The sequence below is a fragment of the Heliangelus exortis genome, chromosome 16 (genome assembly GCF_036169615.1).
Source record: "Heliangelus exortis chromosome 16, bHelExo1.hap1, whole genome shotgun sequence".
NCBI lineage: Eukaryota > Metazoa > Chordata > Aves > Apodiformes > Trochilidae > Heliangelus > Heliangelus exortis.
Window position 1 is genome coordinate 12,829,071 of NC_092437.1, and position 17,751 is coordinate 12,846,821.

The following is a 17,751-nucleotide window of genomic DNA, read 5'->3' on the forward strand; positions in this document are numbered from 1 at the left end:
TTCTCTCTCCAGAGCTGAGGCACAGCTTTTACATAAGCAATTTTTGTATTTGTGTTCTGTTCATAGAGATGAGTAACACACTCTCTGCTCACACACACAAATCAGTGTCTGCAGACAACTGCACACCAAGAGTTTTGTAGTGCCTTGGGTACAGTGCTTGGATCAGGCAACGATGAGGAGCCAGATAATTCCATCATCATCCAATGACACTGCAAGCACCACTTCAGTAAATTTCATGTTCACAATTTTCATGTTTCACAACTGATCTGCTCATGGAAGGAAAAGCTCTGCAGAGGGACCTGGGCAGGCTGGCTGGCTGGGTCAGGGCCAGCTGTGTGAGGTTCTGCAAGGCCAAGTGTCAGGTGCTGCACTTGGGCTGCAACAACCCCAGGCAATGCTCCAGGCTTGAGGCAGAGCAGCTGGAAACCTCCCTGGAGGAAAAGGACATGGAGGTGTTGATCAACAGCCAGCTGAATATGAGCCAGCAGTGTGGCCAATAAGGCCAACAGCATCCTGGCTTGTATCAGGAACAGTGTGGCTAGTAGGACCAGCACAGGGAACTTCCCCTGTACTGGGCACTGGTGAGGTCTCACCTTGAGTATGGTGTTGAGTTTTGGGCCCCTCACTACAAGAAGGACATTGAGGGGCTGGTGTGTGTCCAGAGAGGGCAAAAGAGCTGGGGAAGGGTCTGGAGAACAAGTCTTCCAAGGAGTGGCTGAAAAAACAGTGGTCATTTAATCTGGGAAAAATTAACTCTCTAAAACTACCTGAAAGAAGGTGGGGTCATGGTGGGGGTTGGTTTCTCCTCCCAAATAGCAAATGATAGGACAAGGAAAAAAGACCTAAAGTTGCACCAAGGGAGGCATAGATGGGATTTTAGGGAATATTTTTTCACCAAAAGGTTTTCCAAGCATTGGAAGAGGCTGCCTCTGGAAGTGGCTGAGTCACCATCTCTGAAGACATGTAGATGTGGCACTTAGGGACATGGTTTTGTGGGACTTGGCAGTGTTAGGTTAATGGTTGGACTTGATGATCTTGAAGGTCTTTTTCAACCTAAATGATTCCATGACATCTAACTTGCCTTGAAAGCTCATAAGATAGAAACTTTAAAATCACCCTTAATTTCCAGTGCCAGCTGGATGTTTTTGGCATTGGCTGCAGACTCAAGCTAGGTGACACCACACAAGAGTAATCACCACTGCCAAATGATGATAAATCAGCATTGCCAAATCCCCTCTTCCCTGATTACAGGCATAAAACCAAAACTTTGCTAGAAAATAAAAAGCCAAACAAAGAAGGAATTGTGCAGAAATATAGTAGCATGAATAACACTGGCTGAGGCTGATAGGTTTGTGTTTTCCAAGAATGAAGTGTGAGAAAGTGTGTCATTTCCAGAGAAAGCTGTGTTTTCCTCTGAAGTGTCAGCAAGAAAAGATGAAATATGCCCCTGGATTGAATGCCAAGAGGCAGAATCAGGCAGGGGGATTTGGACAGCAGGCAGCAAACACACAGCACCTCCAGTTCCTCGGGCAGTGGTGGGACTCTGGGGGTCACCAGAGCTCTTAACCATGGCTAGAAATGAAGTCCCAGAGTGTTCACCCCAAAGGGAGAGCCCCTCAATGGATGAGGGGATTGGTTTCTCCTTTACCCTCAAAAAAAAAAAGAGACCAATAATCTCGTTGCCTTCAAGAGTGGTAAGATTTTTAAAGACAGAGAAGAGACAAATGAAAAATTAATCCATGAATGCCAACTACTTGAGGGTTCCTCTCCTCATTTAACAAGTGCTGTAACGGGTGAATTAGCTGTGCCAAATGTACTCTTCACACAAATTGCATGATTATGCCTTTTTGAAAGCTGTTATCTGCTGCCACTCATCAGCAAGGTGGCTGGAAATGCTACAGGAGGAACTGCAACAGCTCCTCCCTTAGCATGCTCAGCTCCTGAAAACAACACTGTGTTTAGTAGCCAAGAAACCAACTCACACATCACACTAGAAAGAAAAAACAACAACAACAACAACAACATCCTGCTCCAGAGACTCCGAATTACAGCATCGTCATGGAAATTTCAGGAAGAAAAGTCCTTTGAGTTATTTCAGCATATCTCTTGGTTTCATTCTTCTGGAAATGCCATGTGAAGAAGTAAACATGAAGCACATTGGGGGCTGTGGTAGGGAACATTTTTCTGAGCCAAAAAGAGTAAAAAATTTGAAAGGGAAGAAAGGTTTGGAAGAAAAATTTAGGCCTATATATACAACATATTTAGATATTTTGTTAATGGCAATAAGAATTAAATGGCATAGAAAGGGCCAAACATGTGGACTTATTATTCTTCATGATACATTTTACCTATTACTTTCCAGTTCTCCTTCATTTACTTATTGGGGTGGGGAAGGGGGGTCACAAGAAAATGGCAGTAGAGTCACTCCTAAAGAAAAAAAATCGTCTGGATTTGAGAAGGAAATTAAGTGACAGAAACAATGGAAAATCACTTACCTGAGCTGCATCCATCTCGTTCAGCATGACGACAGAGGAGCAGTTATAATCAAACACCAGCCTCCAGAAGTCTGCTATGGTGTTTGGCAAAGGGTGCTGAGTTACAATAAAGGCAGCAGGTTGCTTGTGGCTCTAACAAAAGAATAAGATTAGTTAAAAAAAAAATAAAAATTCAATCAACTATTATTCAAAGGAATATTATACCCGGGAGGCTATGGCTAGGCAATCTGAGCCATTTAACCAGATTATACAAATCACATATCCTTCTCCTTGTTATCTCTCTGCAATGAATAAATGTCTCATAATGGGATTCTTTTGCTCCCAATGAAGACATTTCATTAAAGAAGTGTCACAAGAGCAGAGATTACCCAAATCAATTATTTATATTTGGAGACTCAGCAAATAATACTAATGCTACTACTACTATCAGTAATATTAATAATTGGAAAGAAAACAGCTGGAAGCAAGTGCTATCCTTTTTTGCTGCAATGGACTTTAGGAACTCCACGAGGGATTAGCCCCCCCCTGTCTGCTCTTGCTCCCTGGTGATGTTGTGCTTCAGAGGTGGCACAGCTGAGTCTCAGCCATTCTTTAAGAGCTTGGGGGGCAACATTCACAGCCTGTGATACTGGAGTTTCATTCCTGATGCTATTTATTCACCTCAAAAAAGCTCCCTGACCTCCATCACCCTAAGCACAAAGGGGAGCAACTGTGCTCCTAACCACTTTGGGGCTGTGTTAATGAAATGTTTGCAAAGCACTCTGAGATGAAAGGGTACCAGCTCAGAACTTCACCCCTTCCCAGCCCTGGCAGGCAGTCCTTAGAGGAGCCTGCAAACTGCACAGTCCCTTGTGCTGCACCTCTCTGAAGCAGACTTCAGTCAAAAGCACAATATTCCTGGGTTTTCAATACAACCAACCAAAGAAACCCAACGTATTTTAGATTGAAAGAAAGAAGTCAAGCCCCAAAGTATTAAAATGCCTTTCCAAAGGCTCCCAAAGTTTACTTGAAAAGGACAGAGGGCATGAGGAGGAAAGGTCAGGAATCCTGAAATATTCTAGGGGAGAATTCCCCCCCTCTGGAGGCCACAGTGGTCCATTGGCTGCATTCCCCAAAGTTAACCTAAGGCAGGAAAGGCTGCATTTAATGTTCTGCAGCCAAAAGGCCATGACAGCCTCCAGCCCAGAGTGCTTCACCCCCTGAGGGAAGATTCAAATGATGTTCTAAGGCTAATTTTGGTGAACCCTGTCCAAAGCAGCTTGCCAGATTGCCTTCCTGGGACAGCTCAAGCTTCCAAACCCAGGCTGTAACCCATTCCAGCTGTAAGATCATCCTTTCCTGTTCTAGCTCTTCATCCTTTCCTGTTCTAGCTCTTCTCCCATCATAGCTTTTCACATAATATACACACAGAGCAAGCTGCAAGTCAATAAGCTTTGGGAAGAGGTCAAAAAAAAAACAACCCTAAAAAAACAAAAAAAAAAACCCAACACCCCAGAAACAAAACCAAAAAACCCCCAGAAATCTGTAAATAAAATGATCTCTGGGACTGTGCTGTCAAGTATTCCCCAGCATGTGTCTGTCTTCACTCAATGAAAGAACTGATGATTGTTCAGAGGGATGATCTCTTGTAAAAGTCCCTGCTCTGTACAGGGCTGAAGCCATGAAGCTACTGGAAAAGGCAAAGAGTTTACAAAGTCTGCACTCAATAGGAACACCTACAAAAATGGGGGATTTTGGCTGTTGCCCTTTGATTATTGTTTTTTTTTCAAAAGGGGATAATTCCTCTATGGAAGGAATTGGTGAAAACTGGGTGCAAATTCCTTTGTACAAAAAGTATTATTTTGCAGGAATTTTGTGGGGAAGGAAACTAGAATTAGCCAAGTGACTTGAAGTAATAAAGACTAAAATGTGTAAACACATTGCAAGTCCTTAAGAAGCCAGAAGAGAATAGACTGTGCTTCTGCAGGTTTGCCAGAGCAGATAACATGCTTTAAAGAAAAAAAAAAAAAGCAAAAAAAAAGGTTTCCTTAGGCATATATGCAATGAAAACATCCCAATCTTTCTGAAAATATCTAAAATTGTGTAACCATTTGAGTTAACCTCTTGAAAGACAAAATTTAAAAAAAGACTGACCCCAACATTGCAAGGGAAAAAATGATGACATTTCACCCTGGATCCTAGGTCCACATGCTCCAACTGCAATAATTAGTGGCTTTAATGACAAAAGCAGTTAGGCACCACTGCAAAAAAGAAACCATCAACATAACTCTCCATGTACAAATGACCTGTGGCTGTGAGACTTTAGCCTATAAAAAAAAAAACAAGGGAAAATGCCTCCAGACAGATTCAGCTGAACTGTATTTTTGCACCTCTGATCTCTGTACTCCCATATTCTTAACTGCATAAGCTCAAATAAATTCCTTTCTCCACACTATAAACTATTCTTTTCAAAGAGATGACCTGGCAGACATTTCTCTTCCAAACAGTATGACAACCAATGGATGGGCAGAGTTTCTTGGTTTTTCTAGTATACAATCTCAGACTTCACACCCATAAGATCCTTTGTCAGAGATTTTTCTGTAAAAAGCAAGATATTCATAGTCTAGGGGACATATTTCTGCCAAGCAGAGAAACTTCCTCTGCCTTTGCCCAGTTTAGAGATGTCAGACCTAGAAACTACAGGTAATAAAGATGGGGTTTTTGGGTGTTTTTTTGGTTGGTTGGTTTTTTAGGGTTGGGGTTTTTTTGATTGTTTGTTTTTTTTTTTCTTTTCTTTTTCTTTTCTCTCAGAAAAGCCTCCTGAGAAGAAATACACCCACTGAAGCAGTGGAATGCAGTGCTGCTTACATCCATGAGTGCAGCATTGATGTAGTTACTGGATTCACCATCCACAGAGATGAGGAAGGGCAGGCACCGGTCCAAGGGCAGCACATCCATGCAGCGGTTCTTGTCGTGGTTCCTTGGCAAGAGGCCAATGCTGCAATCCTCTGGCCGGACACGGGGGGTCACAATATTGAGAGTCTGGGAAGGGGAGAGGGGAAAAAAAAGAAAGAAAAACAGGAGTAGGTTGAGTGTCTTTGTGTTTACTTCCAAGGAGGATGTCACCTGCACAACAAAATGATGATAAGAGGGAATCAGGCCAGCAGAACTTCAGGATGCCAGAGAATGAAAAGTACCAAGGAGCTGCTTGCTGCTGTAATCCAGTCTGGCTTGCACATCATCCTGAGGTGCTCTTCAGAACACAGTAAGATCCAACAGAACTTCACTACTCACCTACTAACAATTCCCAGCTCTAAAACCCCACACTCCACTATTTAACATTTCTGCTCTTTCCTAGAGGTCAGGAACAGCTGTCACGGGGATAAGTTCCAGCTTTGACCCGGTCATGGAGTTGTTTTGTCTCCTTGTGTTTCTAACCCCCTAGGCTGCAAGCACACATCCATCTCCCTCTGCCAGTGGATCAAGTGCAGAAGTACTCCAGGTATTAACCTGGCTCACCTGCAGGAGCTCAGGCTGCCAATCACCAAATCCTCTGGTGATCCCTCAGTCAAACTGCTGATTTATCTTAACAATGTACAGAAAAATCGAGGAGAAAATGTTGTTTTTTTTAAGCAGGGAAGTGAATCTGTTTTGTATATTATTTAGCTTGCTGCTTTCCTTTTGGAGTGACATAGAGGATGCTTCAGTTACACAGCCATACCTTCTCTCTGGGGTCTTGCTGCCACTCCTTTACCATTATCCATCTTTTCTGCTGCTTCAGGGATTGTGTTTCATTGAATCTAATTTCCTTTTGTGCTATCCACCAGGGAGACCTCCTGACAAACCAGTCTAAGCTGGTCAGCAGGGATTAAAATTTGTAAATCCTAACTCTGTCACTGATGCTGTGGTAGATGCCATTGCACTTTCACCTGTCATGTGTCCTCCTCCTGAGCAAAGCTATAAAAGTTATAAAGTTATAGAGTGAATTCCTTTGCAGCCATAATGGGAAAAAAATATATTTAGAGGTCAAAAATTCTTATAAAGGAGCTTGGCTAGGTTATGAATGGAGAAAAGAGGTAGGTCAAAATAACCCCAGGTAAAGGAATGTGTCAAAGTATAAAATTTGAAATAATACAGTTGCTCTAAATTATGCAGGCTGTACATAGAAGTCCCTTTGGCTATATACAGAGAGAGTCTTGCTGAGGAAGCCACATGAAAGCTCTCTGACAGTGCAGGTAACTGGGCATGTGATGTGTTAGTGATTCCCTCCTGTCTATTTTATGGTCTTCTCCTCTTGTTTTCATACTTACTCAGATTAAAAAAACTCTCCAGAATGAGTTTGTGCATGTTCAGACAACACATAGTGCATAAGAAATACATCCAGCCTTACTTGAGGGCCAGAGGGACCTAAATAACACAGATTGCACCAGCAGATTTACAATTAGATCAACTGGTTCATAAAGACTGTAGCAAGAGATACCATCTCCTGCATTAAATCCAGACAATTAGGGCTGGAGAATGCTCTGAGCCAAAATCTTGTAAAAATAGATTCTACAGCTAGAGAGAGAACAAACCTCTTCTGCAAAGTACAAAGGAGCATTTCCTTCCCACAGGAGCTGCCAGCCCCTGGCAGCTCAAAAGAACAAGCACACAGGTGACAAATCTCATCTCCAGAGATGACAAAATAGGCCCACAGCAAGCAGTGACATTTTTTTTTTTTAGCCAGCATAATAGCATTTGATGAGATTGGACTTTGGTTCCTTCATGCCAAGCATCCAGAACCAGAAACACTTCTTCAGATCTGGTATCACCCAATAAAACCAACCAGATCTTTTTTTTAATGAACTATCACCACTTGGGAATCCACATTCTTTATCTCACTACACCAACCTTGATGTTTCCCTGTAAGGTTTCAGATTAAAAACCAAACGCATTTTCCTGTTGCATAGAGGGAGAGGAAGAGAGGCATCTTGGGGCTCCAAAAAAGCATTCTGCTGCAAAAGATATTTTCCTAGGGAAGGGGGTGGGCATTTCCTACAATTAAAGGAATCCCCACCATTTTCCTGCTAAGAAGGGCCTCGTAACAAATAGCAGAGGTCTCTCTCCCATCTAGCTCATCTTGCTCAGATTTCCCACAATATTATCATAGAGTCAGAGAATGATTAGAGTCAGAAGGGATCTTAAAGCTCATCCAGTTCCAACCCCTCAGTGTGGGCAGGGACACCTCCCACCAGCCCAGGTTGCTCCAAGCCCCATCCAACCTGGGCTGGAACACTGCCAGGGATGGGGCAGCCACAGCTTCTCTGGGCAACCTGGGCCCAGGGCTCAGCACCCTCACACTAAAGAATTTCCTCCTAATCTCTAACCTAAATCTACCCTTTTACAATTTAAAACCATTACCCCTTGTCCTCTCATCACAAGCCCCTATAAAAAGTCCCTCCCCAAAGTCCCAATTATGTTTTTCCACGCATAGATATTAGCTGAAAATCCTAAAGGGATTTACAGATACATGGGGATTAAGACCAGAAAACTCTTCTGCAGGGTGAGTGTTCCACTGTGCACAAGGTGTAACTGCACAGCCCTTGTGGGTGCTGTGTCCCAAGCCAATTTATTAGGAGGGGATATGCAATGGGGACAGCAACAGGTGGGGTGCTCCTCATCTCATCCCTTCCCCCAGGCAAACAGCACCAAGCCAGCACTTGTGAGCTTTACCACAGGTCAATTCAAGCTCTCACCACCATGTACTTGGCAAATGACACCTCGTGACCTGAGGGATTGAGCTTATTGAAATTTAGTAATAGAAGAAGTCACTGAGCACACTTTCTGTGTTGTAGGGAAGGATGTCAACAAGTTGGTTGTCAAGACTGGGAAGCATCGGATGAGCCACAAGAGCAGATAATAAGGGACCTTGAGGCATAAATGTTTCTGCATAAATTACAGAAGAACACGAACAACAGAATAAATGTTGAACTGAGAAGTGTAACATTATCTGCGAAAATTAGTACCCTTGCTCTACGGAAGTGATGGGGAATTTTTTCCTTGCTGAAGGCTGAAAAGTCCATGCTTAAAAAACAAATCTCTGCTTGATTTGGGAGGAAAACGACAGAAATCGGCTAAAATCAGACCTTGTCTCAGTGTTCCCCTTCTCTGCTCTACTGGAAATCGTAAAATAACACACAGCAATTGATTAAACACCTTCAATACACCAACTGCAATGACTGAGACACATTAAATTACCTGAAACTCATCTTTTATCTGGCTGGAATTGGTCTGTGGGTCCAGTCTGCTGATGTTGTAATATATGGATCTGAACTCACACACTGGAATGGCCGTGTTGCCACAGAGACAAGCCTCCAAAATGGCATCATGGACAAACACATACTGCTCCTGCATGGGAGAAGGGATAAGATATTAAAATTGTATTTTTAATACAGTTTATGAAATATCACAGTGTGGGTTGAAGGTTTTTTTTTTCTATCATCATGCCTAATTTGCATATTTGGCTCCATTTCATGTGGAGACAAATTACACAGTGTGTTATGTGACAGCTTTGTGAGCATATTTCATCCATCACTGAATGTGAGGTCTCATGTATTCATTTCAGATTTACAAGTAAAATGGGAAGTCACCACTCAGGAATGCTAGGACAAAATGGGGGTGGGCTGAGGAGGAAATCAGAGTCTGAAATGTTTCTGGTCACAATCAGGAGGCGATGCTTAGGAATGGGTTGTACTTTGGACCCATGATAACACCAGAAACTCCTGTACTAACAGGTCTGCTCCATCTGTCTCTTCAAAACTACTGGACTCCCAGTATTCTGGGTACAGTTCTTTCCCAGAAATAAATATGAGACACCCAACAAAGGTAAAAAGTCTTGTCTCTTACAGGTTGTTACCCTGTCCTCCAGGAGGGGAAGGCATTGAAGCACACAGAAAACCTTGTGTAGCAGGAGAATGATTCCACAGAAGTTTGTGCAGCTTCTAGATGATGGAGCAGCTTGCTTCACCAGTACCCAAAGCTTGAATCAAGGATGTTTCATTTGTTTATCTTGCAATTGATATAAATTAGGTACTATTCTAGTCTGCAGTATACCTGTGAAGGAGTCATAAGAGGATCCAGGAGCTAGATTTTTTCCTGCTGTTAGACTAAAATGAATCAGCAATGCTAAGATCTAAACTTCAGGGTTCACCCTCTTGTCTTGGAGGCCCTGAGAAGCTGACTGTGATACGGTCACATCTGGTCAGGTTTAGCCATGGAAAGCTCTGTATAATCACATCACAGAGGAAGCAAGTGTTGACTTACTGAATTGTTGGGCCCTTGTTGAGCAGAAAAGCTAAGGGAGAAGCAGTGGATCATAAGAGGAGACCTGCTGGCACCTACCTCTGTCTGCACCAGATTCACCCTTTGGGATCGCAGCTCTCTCACACAGTTAAATATATCTACCACACCTTCATTCTCTGCCATGTCAAGCATGATGTCGATGGCAATAAAGCACCCTGTTCTGCCAGCCCCAGCACTGCAAAAAGACAAAAGAACAAGGATCTGCATGATCAAGGGACCGTGGAAGGGCAGAGCTCTATGGAGGAGAAAATAACTATAACTGTGTCATCAGACACAGCTGTCTTCACTTGGAAGCAGCTCCCTCCCTACTCCCTCCTCCCTAATGGGTTGGCTTCTGTGTGCAGGTAAATTAGCTTAGGATTGAACAGAATGAGGAAAAATAGTGAACCCAGGTAGCAGGAAAATAAATAAATAAATTTTAAAAATTTCTTTTTTTTTTTTAAAAAAGAAGCTTTGTGTTCTTGAACATCGACAAAATTTAGTCTACAAAATTAATCTACGAAGTTAATCATTATGGTTTTACAGGTCAGTTCACTTGCACACAACTCCATAATTACAATAAAAACAGACATGACTCCAGAAAATTTCTTCCATGGGAGTCTTTAGAAGGCATGCACACATTTCCTCAAGTGGGCATGATGAAAGGGGCTCATCCCTCCACCTCAAACATTTCTTTTCCCTTTCTAATCAGGTGGAGTTTGGATCCCAAGGAGGCTGATTCCAAGCTGTGGATTGTAAAATTAGAGAGGAAAGAGCTCAAGGCTACTCAAAACCTTCAGTTAGAGGCCCCTGCTGCTTGAGAGAATTGGACCATCTCCTGCAAAACTGTGTTGTCACTATGTCCTCCTTCCCTCCTGGGAAATCATCCAAGCTGCTTAGGTGTGAAGGATAGAAAGAGGAGAATGTCTCTTCACATTACTCCAAAGGAAGAAGGAAAAATCAGCTCAAATTGAAGACTTCAGTTGCATGAAAACTCCAGCAGAGCCCAAAGCAAGGATATATGAATGACCAGAAATTAATGGACCAGATTAATCAACTGATGAATAGAGAGAAGATATTTTTCATTTGCAGAATTTTAATGAATAAGTGGCATTTCCTGTCCCTTTATCTCTCAGCTTTTCAGAATTTTAACAAATAGTTATAACATTTCTATATTTAGAGGATCCTGGCACTTCATAAATATCGAAGAGTGAGATTATCCAGCCAGGCATCAGTGGGGAGAATTTGGTAATTACCACTTAAAGCAAGTCATTAAAATTCAAAAGCAGATAAATAACGGAGAGGAAATGGCATTTATTCATTAAAATGTGAAGGATGAAAAATTTCTCCTTGCTCTCTTGGTGACAATGAATCAGGTTCAGACTCCTTCCAGGGCCAGACCCATGGTGTGGCACTAAGGGAGCAAATTCAAGACCTGAGCTCTGAATGAATTCTCTTCTGCCAGCTCTGCCAGCTCCCTGGTCTTAGCTGCATATTATTAGAAAATTGATTCATTGCAACCAAAACCACAAAAACAACCCCTCTCTGCAACACAAAAATGCTAAAAAATAAAATTTCATTTACTTCCCTTTTTAAAGTGGTTGTGGGATGTATTCTCTCCTCTTCCTGATCACAGAGAGTGGCAATCAGAGGTAACTGTCTGTTGATTTTTCAGGGATGATTTTTCTCTCTGCTCTCCCCCCACCAGCAGCACCCCTGATCACACCTCCCTCTGTCAGTGCTTCATGTTAGGGACACTCAGCTCCTCCATATTCATCCAGTCCCTTGTACTTTAAGGGACTTTACTTGGGCTTTAAGCTCAGTTGGATGAAGACAGTGCAGAAGAAGAGCCCCCAGATGTACCAGCAGCAGCCGGGGAGTTAGCAAGCAAGTTAGCAAGAAAATTAGCATTCAGTAGCCTGAATTTTCCCAGTTCTAAACCAAAGAGTGAGGTTTTCCTCGGGCATCCCTCTTGTAATTGTTAGCTGAAACTGCTGGGCAAATTTTCATTCTAAAATTTCCACTCCAGCTCCCGAGCTTTGAGGAAGCCAAGATGCAGAATGGTTGGCACCCAGATCCAGGAGGACAGGCTCACCTTTCAGATAAGGCTGTGGGTGCTGGTACAGAGCTGACCTGCAGCCCATTTGGGTACAGAAAAGCAAAGCTTCTTTAACATTCCCTGTCAGTAGTTCTGTCTTTTTGTAGGCATTGTCCCTTCCAGCAAAAGGGACGTGTGGCTCCCGAGGTTTGTCACAGATAGTGACTGGAATGGTTGTCCCAGATATTTACTATTTTCCCAGCTCTGTTATGAGCATCTAAGAGAGTACAGGCCACCAGAGAGTCTTCTACATAAAAATGGCCCTCTCTGACCTACTTATATCATCTCCAATTCATGCCAGCTAAGCTCCAGAGTTACCACTTCAGAGAAGAAAACCGATTTCCACTTTGTTTCCTTGCGAGGCCCACAAATTACACTCTTAAACAAACAACACAGAGCTGGTTCTTACCCGAGGGGGGACCAAAAAAAAAGGAAAAAAAAAAAAAAAAAGCTAAAAAAGCTGGTGGAGGAAAGGCTGAGACAAAGAGTGCTCATACCTGCAGTGCACAACTATGGGTCCTGCTTCTGGGGGGTTGAGAAACTTCACTTGACGAACGAAGCCCAGGAGGCCCGTGGCGTAGCAGGGAACCCCGTGGTCAGGCCAGCTGGTGAAGTGGAACTGCCGAATCTCTCGGATCTCATGGTAGCCTTTCTGAGGAGACAACAAAGTCTTTATTTTTCTCCCATCAGATTGCAACCAGCAGGTTCTGATCACCGCTCCCTTTCCTTGGCAGAGGGCTGAGAAGGGACAGGGGAAAGTCTGGAACGTCTCCTGCTCTACTTTTGTTTCCCGGAGGTTTCAAGCTCAACTCCAAGTCCAAGCAGAGTGGGTAACACACAACTGAGGACTGTGAAGGTGAACCCCAGCTCCCAATTCAAACTTGGTGTTCAAACCCAGCTGATGAAGTCACTTTAGGGGGTGCCTACATTTATCCAGCCTCCTTTGGTGTTTTATATCCTTAGGAGTCACTCTGAAATCCTTTTTGAGGTGTTGAAGCAGCAGCCTGGGGAATGAACACCTAAGAGAATGGGCCTGCCCCAGGCAGTGATAGATTTTCTGCCATCTGCTGCCAAAAATCTTAGTTTGAGACTATAGCAGGAGTTGAAAAGGGCAGAAACTGGTACTTAGCCCCATCCCTTGGTTTTTTTGGTGAGACCAAGTCATTGGTACAGGAAAACTAACACCCCTTGTCCATGCCATGCAAAGGCTAACACAGAAGGGTCACTTAGCTGTGACATTTTAGCACACAGGAGATGCACAAGGAGTGCAGGAGCAGGTCCTCTAACCTGTCAGATTTTGGCATTAGAATTTTTTACCAAGGTTTTCAGTGATTTAATGAAATATGGAGCTGATATATTAGCAAACTGGAACAACGTTCTCAGTGTGGCTGAAGTTCATTTAGCAGGAATTTTTGAAAAGCTCTAAGAGGACTTACTGAGTGGAGAACAATTCTAACAAAGCTGGGCTACTTTGACAGCTTCCAAATTCTAATTACACATAACAAAAGTCTTCTAAATCCTGACGGTCTGGGGATTGTTTTAATACTCTTGCCTTTATTATATTTTTATTTCTGTTGAAAGGGGACCCCACCTGGCATCCAGCTTAAATGCTACTTTTTTTCATCCATAATTTGCTACTGTGAAACATAACAGTTATTATTCTTGGCACACCATCAAGTATCTGCTGGCTTTTGGATTCATTTAAACTTCATGCACTATGGATTTTACTTCTGTGGCTACATCAAGACGTGAAATCATTTGTTTAAAATTGGAATCTGTGTCAAAAATTTAAGTTTCTGAAGTGAAACCTGTCCAAATAGTAACACCTCCTATGTCTGAGATCATTCTGGATATGTTTCCCAGAGTTCATATTTCAGAACACAGATTAAGTGTTGTACCAAAACTTAATCTGCCTGAAGATTTCCTTACCTTCTGTACAGTAAAGGTCCGTATGACATACTCTGCCAATGGTTCTGTCTCAATTAATGTGACTTTAATGTCCCCATAAACCTCTGTGTCATCCGGCCAATACCGAACACACTTTACCTGAAGGGAGAAAATCAGAAAAAAACAGGAAAATATCGTGAGGCATCAGCTCAAGTTGAGTCAGAGCTGACCTACATTTTACTCCACTTTCAAGCTAAAGCCCATGCAAATTTGGCTTTCTCCTGATGTACAGACCTTGTCAGAATTAATGGTATAAATCAGATAAAAATTCCATTACCATGTATAGAAACCACAGGGAGGATTTTTTTTTTCAGTTTCCTCTGCTTTGAGCACAAATGAAAAGGAAAAAAAATAAATCTTTTTCTTTAAGATGGTCTCCCTTAAATATCCAGATGCCCTGACCATGCATCAGGTTTACATAAAACCTGGCAGCCATTACAACCATTCCTTTGAGAAAAATCTATTCCCTTGCTGTTGCTGCTGTAATTCTGAACTCTCCCTGGCTAGTCAAAAATTTTCAGTTCACGGGGATTTGGGAGATACTTGTTGATACTTTCAATTTGTTTGACTCTAAGCTTCTCTTATCAGATGTGGACACAAATTTGACTTTTTACCAGCTGTGACAGGCTCTGCTAAGGCTCACAAAAGAAATATTCTGGTCACGTAAATATATCCCAAGCTTTGCCCCTTCTAGAGGCTATGTGCAAAACTGCTTGTGGAAATTGAAGCCAAAGCTGTGGAGCTCTAGAAGGGATATTTAGGCCACCAAAAAGCAGCAAGTTATTAAATGCTCTAACATCAAAGAGTGGAACAGCACCTAAAAGTTGCAGCAATTAGCTACTGTGAAGCAGGTTTCATGTTCCAGTTCCAGTCATAATCTGAAGGGGCTTTATAAATATTAAATATGATTAATGTAGGTTTGTTGGTTTTTGTTTTGTTGGGGTTTTTGTTGCTGTTTTTTTGTTTGGGGGTTTTTTGTTGTTTTTTTTGTTTGTTTTTTTTTTCACAGAGGTGTTTATTTCAAAAGTGTGCAGAAGGTAAAACAGAATAAATAACAATAAATGAACAGAACCAGCTGGCGTTCAACCATGAGATCTAAAGAAAATCAAATGCAAAGGAGCTGAATTACTAATAGCTGTGAGTAAACTCACGTTTAATTTTTTCTTAGTACCAAAGCAATGAAAGTGACAAACACGGGGACAAAATTTTTAAGAGCTCCAGTTTCCATTTCTGAGAATGTCTCTAAAGCAAAGTCACCAGGACTGGGAAGAATATGCTGGGGAACCCTTATTCCCTAAAATCTAGCCTATGTCTTTTGAGTTCTTCAAGTTTGCTCCCAGTGAGGACTTTGGCAATTTCCTTGTGCTGACACAGGGTCTTCTGGTTACTCTGAGACCAAGAGAGTGAAGCAAGGGGTGTTGAGGAGCCCAACAATGCTCAGTGCCCCAGATCCAGCTGTGCACAATCTTGTACCACCAGGGAACAGTCATCTTCTGAAGTGACTGGGAACTCCAGGCTTTAAAGTGTCATTTAAAGAGTTCCTTTGATAGTTTGAACACCAGTTGGATGTTCTCACCCCTCCGGATTTTTGCGGGTAGAGAAGTGTTCAAATAATAGAGATAAAGGATAATTATTACAGAAGTACGTTTCTCCTTCTGCACTGAAAAAGGAGACAACTTCTCAGCTAGCAGGAATTTGTATAACTCTGCTAAAGCCGTGACTTACATCAGGAACAAGATCCTTATTAGTCTGAAAGGGAAGCTGCAAAGTATTACAAAATCTAGCACTTTAGAGAAAAACCCAGAGTGGCTTAATACATTCCCTTACTCCAGTAATCAAAAGGCATTTCACTTGCTGAGCTTTTCTGAACAGCAGCACTGTGCTATCCCCAGTGCTGGTTTGGCTTTGTATGTTGGGAAAGCGGTACCCTTACCCTGCCCACTTCCACCAAGTTGGTGACCATGACAACACTTGCAGAGTTTTCTTGCCAAATCATTCTCCAGAAATCCTTCACTGTCTCTTGCATCGGCCCTGAGGCAGGAGAAAAGACAAAAGGACATCTTAAGAGAGTGTAATCCATGCCAGCAACTCTTTTCAGCTGCTCCCCAGCCATTGCCCCGTTCCCACAGGATCCTGCTCTCCCTTTCAGAGCATCCCTCTGCAATTCAGGGTTACAGACACAGAACAGACACCTCATCTTTCTTCCAGGGGGTAAATTAAGGTTCTAGCACACTGGAAAGAGAGTCAGTGCCTGAACTGTAAATAGTGGAGACAGTTCTAGCAGGTAATCATGTGTAAATGATGGGACATGGATGCACCCTACAGGGAGTCTGTAATTAAGGCTGTATTGAAATTTGTACCTAATGCAGCACCGAAATTCCTCCATTTCACACTTTAATATTTATTAATTATGAAGGAGGAAAGAAACAGGCAGAAAGTAGCCTTTTTCTGAATTTGTCCTAGAGAGAAACATTTTGAGTTCCAAGAGCCAACCAGCTCTCACAAAAGGTTTATTATACCAGAACAACTCTCTGCCCCTGTTTCATTTCTGTCTCCTGCACTGTGGACAAAATCCTCTCAAGGACTTTTTTTTGCCTGCTCTGCCCATCCTCCATCTCCTCTGCATTGATCAGCCCTATGTTCATACGCCCTCAATTTCCAGTTTTATTCTAAGATGTTTCTTTACTCTTTTAATAGGGACAGGCCAGCCATGAAGTCATAAAGCAAAATTTAAGAAGTCATTTTTGTGACCATCACTTTAGCAGGTAAGGGAGACACAACAATGAGGACAAACAATGGTTGAGGAAATGGTCATGTGAAGCAGGAAAACAGAAACCTGTTATAAAGAGCAGAAGTAGGAGGTTTGTCCTCTAACAGGGATAGCCCCCAGCATCAAACTGGGTTGGTTTTTAATGCTTTTCCTTTTTTACTTTTTTTTTTTTTTCCTCCTAAAGGCATAGGAAACTCATCAACTAACTCACAGAAGGTGGTGTTCAAATGTGTTTCCTACAGGCACCCACCAACCTAAAGTTCATCAGTCACAGGCTTCTTCCTGCTGCCCTCCTCAAGCAATCTCACTCCAGAAGGTAAACCCAAGGCCCATAAAATCCCTTTTAGTTGTAATCTCATACTTCATGCACAAAGGACACATTATAGATTGTACTGTCACCTCTACATCTGCAGCATTTTTTATTCCTGTAGCTGGAGTGTTTACATTTGAGTGCCTTAAAGATCTCGGAACATTCCATATCCTCCTTTTTTATTCCTTTCTACCAAGTTTTAAGATGTTCCCCAAAACAGAAGATATCATCCTATGAAGGGATCTTACAACAGAGGAGAACACCAGTGGCTTTACAAATATTTAGACATACAAGAATGAACTTGCCTTGAGTTGCAATGTAATGGCGAGGCCGGTGGTACCCCTGGGGAAAAAAGAAAAACAGGTGATGGTGTATTTTTCATCACTTTTCTGAGTGCTGTGATGTTCCTAAGATTTAGGAGATGCATACAAGAAATGCACGTTCATTTGGTCAGTCTCTGGGTGTGAGAGAGGCTGCTTGCTGAATGTTATTTCATAACAGTGAAAAAAAATAAAAAATGTCAATCTATTTACACGCCTTCTCCACGGCAACTCTGCGAGGAGTCACTAAGTGTCAGATAGCTCCTAATGCTATTGTGAGGGGGCTGATACTGATTTCCACACACGTCATTTAGCCCACACTCTGCTTATGTTGGTGGATCTGTCAAACACAGGAAATCTCCATCTGTCCAGATTGGTCAGAGAGAATAAACTGGAGAGCAAGAACCTTCTCCCTGTCACAACACGATGTTTGTACAATGTTCAGCTGTCACTGCTATCAGACCACAGCCTGTCCCTATGTACAATGCACCAAGTTCCTAAGCAGGGTTGTC

General features: G+C 42.4%; 1 protein-coding gene across 1 annotated transcript in view; it reads right to left on the reverse strand.

The window, feature by feature from the left end:
• The window catches only part of PTPRT (protein tyrosine phosphatase receptor type T), a 439,233-nt gene that overhangs the window by 4,023 nt on the left and 417,459 nt on the right, over positions 1 to 17,751 (reverse strand). Inside the window, exons 23-30 of the mRNA XM_071759664.1 lie at positions 17,225 to 17,261; positions 15,773 to 15,870; positions 13,822 to 13,938; positions 12,390 to 12,544; positions 9,855 to 9,990; positions 8,712 to 8,861; positions 5,343 to 5,516; positions 2,496 to 2,627 (exon numbers count right to left, since the gene is read on the reverse strand). Coding sequence (XP_071615765.1) covers positions 2,496 to 2,627; positions 5,343 to 5,516; positions 8,712 to 8,861; positions 9,855 to 9,990; positions 12,390 to 12,544; positions 13,822 to 13,938; positions 15,773 to 15,870; positions 17,225 to 17,261 — 999 coding nt within the window. The remainder of the gene's footprint in view (positions 1 to 2,495; positions 2,628 to 5,342; positions 5,517 to 8,711; positions 8,862 to 9,854; positions 9,991 to 12,389; positions 12,545 to 13,821; positions 13,939 to 15,772; positions 15,871 to 17,224; positions 17,262 to 17,751) is intronic.